Source organism: Malus domestica, chromosome 07, assembly GCF_042453785.1.
Source record: "Malus domestica chromosome 07, GDT2T_hap1".
In the NCBI taxonomy this organism is placed as follows: domain Eukaryota; kingdom Viridiplantae; phylum Streptophyta; class Magnoliopsida; order Rosales; family Rosaceae; genus Malus; species Malus domestica.
In genome coordinates, this window is record NC_091667.1 from 25,954,791 (window position 1) to 25,963,584 (window position 8,794).

General features: G+C 37.3%; 1 protein-coding gene across 1 annotated transcript; it reads left to right on the forward strand.

Annotated features, from left to right (window-relative positions):
- Positions 1–1,198: 1,198 nt before the first annotated feature.
- On the forward strand, positions 1,199–7,785 carry LOC103439515 (uncharacterized). The gene is made up of 7 exons (XM_008378072.4): positions 1,199–2,938; positions 4,216–4,633; positions 4,990–5,134; positions 5,253–5,368; positions 5,481–5,559; positions 6,265–6,498; positions 7,052–7,785. The coding sequence occupies exons 1-7, from the start codon at positions 1,798–1,800 to the stop codon at positions 7,400–7,402; spliced, it is 2,484 nt and encodes an 827-aa protein (XP_008376294.3). The 5' UTR covers positions 1,199–1,797; the 3' UTR covers positions 7,403–7,785.
- The last annotated feature ends 1,009 nt before the right edge of the window (positions 7,786–8,794 follow it).

The window sequence follows — 8,794 nt, forward strand, 5'->3', positions numbered from 1 at the left end:
AGAAAAGAAAGAGAAAAGCAACTAATAGCAATAATATCCATCACTTCCTCTACAATATTTTGTTAGTGTAATATTTTGCAACAGCCTCGCTCCTGTCCCCAGTAAATATTAACTCTCTAAACTTTTGCCTATTTATAACAGAGACTACATTTTGATAGATTATACCGTACATCTCTCTTAATAATAGTGGTACAATGTAGATTATATTGTACACCTCTATTTGAAAGGTGGTACAATGTAGTTTATCAAAATACGGTAAATATTCTTACTAGATAGCATGAAATGTATAAAAATAATTATTGAGTAAGACCAACCAAGTTGTCTAAACTACTTATTATTATAATTCTTTTTATCAATTAAAAGAGGGTGAAAAAACTATTTAATCTTCTATCGTTAAAAAAATTATGGACAATAATGTAACTTTACAAAACCAAATTTTGTTTTTTTATAAAAGCCTCACGTACATGTAGTTTTAGCATATATCCAATATTAAAAAATAAAAAATAAAAAACAAAAACCTTTCTTCCTACTCCCACCTTCTCTCTGTAGCTCTCCCCTTTTCACTTAAAAAACAAATAAAAAAATATTCGCACACATAAAGTATGTAGGCATATACTAGTTTAATTATATGTTTTCACTCAATAACGTGAATTAATAATAATACATATATATATCTTACTTTTATGTATAAGTGACTATCAAATGAGCGGACAAAAATTACGTTATTATTGATTTGTATAGTTGATAAATAGCGAGAAATTAAGTGTCATTTTTTTTAATTTATTTATATTTTCAAATTTGTTAAAAAATTTGTCAAGCTTTTTTTTTTTTTTTTTTTGGTCGAAACAAAAAATTTGTCAAGCTATCAATCGACCTTCATCTCCCCCATAAACTACCACAAACTACGAGATTCAAATCCAAAATTTTAACCACTTTTTTTGGTTGTTTATTAAAATTTAGATATATAAATGGATAAAAAATTCGGTGGGTTTTTGAGGATTAAAAAAATTGTGAATTACCTTTCTCAAAAAAGAGAAAAAGAAAAAAGATACCCGAACCAATAAGTGGCAAAACCAGAAGAACCCACGAGCTCAATGCAGTCCTGACGTCACCTTTTATCCACTCAGCATTCGTTATCCGATAAATAAGATGACTACAAAAAAACAAATAAATAATTAAATAAACAAAAAAACAAATTAAAAATAAAGAATAAAAAATTGCAAAAATAGATAGGCCTGGTCTTTAGCTCCCTCTTGTTCTTCACTTCTGGTTTGTGTTTGTTCATCTTCTTCTTCCTCCTCCTCTATCCGCATCCAATTCCTCTCGCTCCCAAATGAAACACAGATTCTGTCCAAGCCCATCAAAAGCTGCAGTCTTTATATGAATCTGGGCACCCCTTTTTCTGTTTTGGGCACCTGCTTACCGTTTCATATGGCTTTCAATCCGTTTCTGCCATGCAAAAGTTGGCTCTCTGCACTCTGAAGGGTCAACGAGAAGCGAAAAGTGGAGGCATTTGAAGCTGATTGGAGAAAAATGGAGCAACCCATAATGCGCGCGTAGGGTTCCGGCGATTCGGATTCAACTGCCGGTGCACCGCTTCGTATTCGGATCTCACCCGGTTGGTCCACAGTTCTGTATGGTGTAGTTCTTTTACTCTATGCTGTTTTATTGAAGAATTTAATCGGTGTTTGCTAAATTTGGAAGAAAATTTGTGTTTTTTTTTTTGTATGCTTGTGTATGTAACGGTGGTTTGGTGGTTATATATATCGGACTGAGAATTTTGAAGTGGTGTTAGTAATGGTGTCTGCGAATGACCCGATCGAATCGTTTTTCAATTCGATTCAGCTGGTTAAGGAAGCGTTTTCGCCGCTCGAATTGGGCGTTCGAAAAGCGGCCAAGGACTTTGAGTGTTGCTGGGCAGGCCATAAGAATAAGGTAAATGCTGCTGAATTTGTTACCCAATTCAGTGGTGGTGATAACAATGGTAAAGTTAAGATCTTTGGGGGAACGAAGAAAGCTGGTGACTGTGTGATGGTTGGCGAGGAGAGAAAGAAAGGAATGTTGGTTAAGGTTCCGATAAAGGCGTTATTTGGGAAGTTTTCGCCAAATTCGGGGAATGGAAATCGACCTGAGTTGTCGAATAGTGAATTGAGAGAGAAGGATTGTGATAAGGAGGATGGGTCTTGTGTGAATTGCATGCAGTTTGCTGTCACTTGGTCTGTGTTAGTTAATAGCTTTGTTCAGGCATTTCCTGGTCCATTCAAATTGGGTAAGAAGCGGGTCCAGAAAATGAGCGATGACGACAAAGCGTGTTCTTGTAAAAAGCCAAAGGTTTTAGGTAACTTGAAACGGAGGGAGTCTAAGGGACAGAATGTTAAAATGATTCAGAATGAAGCCGTGTCACATGAAGAAGGAAAACATGTATCACTAGAATGCCTTATTGGTTTTGTTTTTGATCAACTTACTCAGAATCTTCAGAGGTTTGATCAGGGTATTCAAGAGAGTGATTGTAAACCTTGTGATACTTCCAGTGAGCCGCCTTCTTCCTCTCAGAATGATCATTTCAGGTTGATCGCGGGTTTGTTTGAAGGTCGAAAAGCAGATGTAAATGGGTTTTTGGGAAACTTGACGTTTGCTAGAGTGGGAGGAGTGCCATCAGGCGTTGTTGGAGTATCATCCTCAGTTGATGAAGAGGGTGATGAGGATGTTACTGCAAATAACCCCGCAGAATCAGCTGGCAATTCACCACAGAAGCTTGCTAGCGATATACTTAATATTCCTCTATCAAATGTAGAGCGTTTGAGATCCACGCTATCCACCGTTTCATTCACCGAACTAATTGAACTTGTACCTCAGCTGGGGAGAACTTCTAAAGACTATCCTGACAAGAAGAAGCTAATCTCTGTCCAAGATTTCTTTAGATACACAGAGTCTGAAGGTATGTTGTCTCTGCTAACTTTGGCACTTGCTACTAATTGTGGAAATGCATGTTGTTTTGCCTAGAAATTGATACTTGTTTTCGTAAAAGAAAAAAAATTTCAAAAGGGAAATTTATTCATGCTGATTTTTACTCTTTCTATGAATTGAATTTGTAATATAAAAGCTATACGATGACGTTAACTTTTTCATTTCCATTTCTGTCCTTATTGTTGAAGGAGCCTTTATTTTGTCCACTGCATTTATGTACCTGATGCTTTTGTGATGACTGGATCAGCTTAGCTTACAATTGGATAGGATCATCAGTAAACAAAGAAAGATATTGCCCTGTTGTTTATTGTTGAATTCTCGTAATATATACTCATATTGACTTAAATACTACATACACAAATACATGCATAAATAATATCTTAGTGAGGCCGTTTCTTACTGAATCCTGTTTAAGAATTTATTTATTTTCCACTCATAGTATGTACGCATACACGTGTTTCTATATTGGTGTGTGAAAAATTTAGCTATAAGAATACTTTAACCATGGTTTCTTTAGTGAAACACGTGTTTTAAAGTTAAAAGTTGATTGATTCAATATGTTCCTGGATTGCAAATACCATCCTTAATCAGCGTGCCTGTTCTGCGATTGTTTATCAGTGATGTTCCCTTTCTCTTAGCTTTAAACACACGCACAAAAAAAAAAAAAAAAAAAAAAAAAACTCTTTACTGGCTTACCATGTAATAATTAGTGGAGGATACTAGTAAGTTTAAGATAATTTGTTTAAGGATTATCTTGTCAATGCATGCTAGTCATAAAAGAAAAAAAGGTAGTAAGAGACCAACCTAATACAAATCTAAGAGAAATCATCTATTTTCAACTTTCTCGAATTCATATGAGCTTTGCATTGGACGAAATAAATTAGCACATTACATGAACTCCATAAATGAAGGCCCTCATAACTATCCTGAAAGTACGTAGAGCATTGATGGACCAAGATATAGCAGTATGATAATTAAGGATGTGTCAATATTTGTCTGAATTTCTGAGAATGCCAACAAAATGCTTACACTTTTCAAGTGATACAAAGCATTGTTTTGGCATCCATAAACTTTCCATTGATACCTTTGAGTGGGAGAGCTAAAGTAATTGTCATCCATCTTTACCTAATTGCTATATTTGATAGAGTGATGAAGCTCTTAAATAGTTTGTTTGTTTGGCCTCATCAAATTCGTCCTTTTTCTTGTAAGTTATTTCATTAACACCTTTTACATCATGAACGTGTCTAGGAAGGAGATTCTTTGAAGAACTGGATAGAGATAGTGATGGGCAAGTCACCCTCGAAGATCTCGAAATTGCAATAAGAAAGAGAAAATTGCCACGGAGATATGCTCATGAGTTTATGCGCCGTACTAGACGTCACATATTTTCAAAATCATTTGGTTGGAAACAGTTTTTATCCTTGATGGAACAGAAGGAACCAACCATTCTACGAGCATATACTTCTTTATGCCTGAGCAAGTCTGGAACACTGCAGAAAAGCGAGGTATTGGCCTCACTTAAAAATGCAGGACTTCCAGCTAATGAAGACAATGCTGTTGCTATGATGCGGTTTCTCAATGGTGATACAGAAGGTTCTATATCTTATGGACATTTCAGGAATTTTATGCTCTTACTCCCTTCTGATCGACTTCAAGATGATCCTCGGTAAGATGGATTTTTCATTCAGTTAGTTTCCCTTTTAAGTTATGCTGATGTCAGACTGGTTTTTCTGTTGAAACCTTCCATGGTTGGTTCCTGGATATAGTGTTGTTATAGCATGGGGTTGGATTCAAGTATTGATCATTTGTTTTCTTTCATTCTGGGTCTGAAACGCTAACTGTTCCATTCTTGGTAATTGATACATTTATGCGGAGAATGAATTTTCAATGAATTAGTAAAGCAGAATAAATTGAAATTCAGAAATAATATCCATGTATATTTAAGAAATTCCCAGTTGGCTAGTGTTCACAAGTTAGTAGGATAATCCTAGCTGACAGTAATTTCTTTCAAAATACATACAGGAGTATCTGGTTTGAAGCTGCAACAGTTGTTGCTGTTGCACCACCAATGGAAATACCTGCTGGAAGCGTACTAAGATCTGCATTAGCAGGGGGGCTTGCTTGTGCTCTATCTACTTCTTTAATGCACCCAGTTGATACTATTAAGGCAAATTTTTTGTCCTAGGAACTTGAACTCATGTACTCGGAGTTAAAAATTTCTGTAATCAGTGATGCTTCTCTTTGGTCTTCTATCCTAAAATGCATCATTTCCTTACGTTTGGCAGACTCGAGTACAAGCATCAACATTAACGTTCCCTGAAATTATTTCCAAGCTTCCACAGCTTGGAGTGCGGGGATTATACAGGGGCTCAATTCCTGCAATTCTTGGACAGTTTTCAAGGTTTTTTTCTGCCCCCTTCCCAACCATAATATTATAAAGATGAATTAGCTATTTTAGCTAAATTTTGTGTAATTCTCCACCTTCTGTCTGATTTGTTATCGTCACATTACAGTCATGGCTTGCGAACTGGGATTTTTGAGGCAAGCAAACTTGTGTTGATAAATGTTTCTCCAACAATCCCGGATATACAGGTACTGATTGGTATTTTACTATATGTTTTGTTTTTTTTTCCTCTCTTGTTGGGGACTAGCATCATACTTCCATTATGCCTCTAAAAATCAAAATACATTGATATCTATTTAAGCGAATGCAGGCTCATTTTGTCTGTTCATTCTTTCCATTCGTTCTAAATATATTAAATTATAGTTTATTTCTACCTCTCCACAATTCTCAAGAAGACTTCATCTACTTAAAATTACTGCTTTTCCATCTTAAGTAAGTACTAAGAACAGCTTCTTAAAGAAGTAATTAACTATCCTACTTTGTAGTCTGAAAAAAAAGTTAAGTGTCATGTCTTTTACTTTTTTTCTTCTTCGTATGATTACAACTATATCAGATAGTATGGTGTTTGCTACCCGAAGTAAAAAAGTAACAAGTATGGCTCTGTTAGAGCAACTTCAACCGGTAGTTTCTCTATCCTTATGCAAACATTAGTACCCTTTGAAAATGGTTCTCTTGCTGTTGCTGGCTTGCTCCCCCCTCCCTCCCCTTCATTCTCCCTTTCGAGCATGTGCTATGCCCAATCAAAACAACTGAATTTAAAGTCTGTTGTAGTTCTAAGAAGGGAAATATGAATTTGACGTGGGTGGCAACGGGTCTGTCTGATGCATCTGCCACTCTTTTTTATTAATTCTGTTTTGAAACGGTATAAAATTTATGTTTTGGCATCTTAATAGGTTCAATCTATAGCATCATTCTGTAGCACATTTTTGGGAACAGCAGTGCGAATTCCTTGTGAGGTGTTAAAGCAGCGGTGTCAGGCTGGCCTTTTTGACAATGTTGGGGAGGCTCTTGTGGGCACTTGGAACCAAGATGGTCTTAAGGGTTTCTTTCGTGGGACTGGTGCCACTCTTTGCCGTGAAGTTCCGTTTTATGTCGCTGGCATGGGGCTGTATGCTGAATCCAAAAAGGTAAAGTATTTTCATATGCAACCTTCCTTTCTAGGCACAAAATTTATCTTCCTCTCTTATTTACCTTTTGAATGTGCAACTCTAAGATCAGGGTTCTTTAACCTAAACATGAAGCCTGCTGCTCAAATTGCCTAAGTTGCATCCCTAAGATACGAACTAAAAAAGTTACAATTTTCATTTTGGGAGAAGGCAAGGTTTGGCGACAATACGTTCATCTTTATTATAGAACTACCTAGCAAAACCGGAAAAAGGAAGATTTTGAAATTTAATATGACTCGACACAACTCATGCCCAAATACAAGTTACCACGGCATTTTGTGGCGATGATGATAGCTAACAGCTGTGCGTTAATGCCATGCGTTCTGGGATTTGGCTTTCGTCTTCTAAAGTGTTGTTCCACTGCTAAATCCTGTTCTTCATATCAACAATTAATTATTTATTTATAATGCGCTTATCTTGTTTTGAGTGTAATTAATATGTAAGATATATAACAGTAATTAGTGTGATAATAGCTTGATATGTTTTCATTAGTTTGACTGTTTTTCTGTTTTAGGCTGCCCAGCAATTTTTAGGGCGGGATCTAGAACCTTGGGAAACAATTGCAGTTGGGGCATTATCTGGCGGGTTAGCAGCTGTTGTCACCACACCCTTTGATGTGATGAAAACAAGAATGATGACCGCTCCACTGGGTCGACCTGTATCAATGTCAGCAGTGGCCTTCTCTATACTACGGCACGAGGGACCGCTTGGCTTATTCAAAGGAGCGCTACCCAGGTTTTTTTGGATTGCTCCGTTGGGTGCCATGAACTTTGCAGGCTATGAGCTTGCTAGGAAGGCCATGGACAAAAATGAGGAGCTAAACAGCGAGCAGCTCCAACAAAAGAAGGTGGCCGGTAGCGGATAAGTTCCTCTTTCTTTGAAGTAATGAGATTACTATCAACCGCACCATCTCCCAGTTGTTTTGAAATTAAAGCAATTATATGCTGCCGGAAATTTTCGACTTATTTTTCCCAATTTTACCGGCAGCATTTGCTTGAAATTTCCATCCGACGTTTTTGCTTTGTGGGTCAGAAATTGTACTTGCCCAATTCCATAGGTTTTGTTTTGAACTTTTTTGGTCTGCCGGCGATGACAGTGGAAATACCGTCGACGTTATTTTGTACTTGATGAATTATACACAGTTTTGTACGCTCTGTGCAGTTTGTACCGTCATTCTCTCTCCGTTTTACATTTAACCAGAATGTCTAAATGTACATGCCATTTTCCATAAATGGTGGTTTTCTTTCATCGCTCTGTTTCCTTTCGTACGGACTAGTATATACTCATGACGAGTGTGTTCGAAAATTCAAGATTACATCAATGTGTGATATACATTGCAGATTGAATGTTTGCTAAATAATCCACAGTAGTATACAATACAATGTGTTGGTGCACAAAATCAGGTCGATCTTGGACCAACGTAAATCCGACTGTAAATTACACATACGCACAAGAACATGAAGATATATTATGGTTCACCCCAAGTTGGGGTCATGTCCACACTGGTGTCGATCCGGTTTCACCGTGTAAATTGAGGGTTATAATGCATATGGAGGCTATAGAAGCTAGGATTTGCTTTCCTTGCCCTCCATCTAAAGTGAGGGTGAACTGTGAAGGAACCTTTTATAGTATCAGGGTTTCTTGTCTCTTACATGAATAATGGGCTAAGTAGCAAGGTCCAAATAGTGAGGTCCAATATATGGTACAACACAATGTAAACTATGTATTTGTACGCCTGGACGCGAACTCCTGAGATAAGGTGAATGTATACTATACATTGATGTGTAGTCTATGCAACAACAACAACAACAACAACAAAGCCTTTTCCCACTAAATGGGGTCGGCTATATGAATCCTAGAACGCCATTGCGCTCGGTTTTGTGTCATGTCCTCGGTTAGATCCAAGTACTCTAAGTCTTTTCTTAGGGTATTTTCCAAAGTTTTCCTAGGTCTTCCTCTACCCCTTCGGCCCTGAACCTCTGTCCCGTAGTCACATCTTCGAACCGGAGCGTCAGTAGGCCTTCTTTGCACATGTCCAAACCACCGTAACCGATTTTCTCTCATCTTTCCTTCAATTTCGGCTACTCCTACTTTACCTCGGATATCCTCATTCCTAATCTTATCCTTTCTTGTGTGCCCACACATCCAACAAAGCATCCTCATCTCCGTTACACCAATTTTGTGTACGTGTTGATGCTTCACCGTCCAACATTCTGTGCCATACAACATTGTCAGCCTTATTGCCGTCCTATAAAAT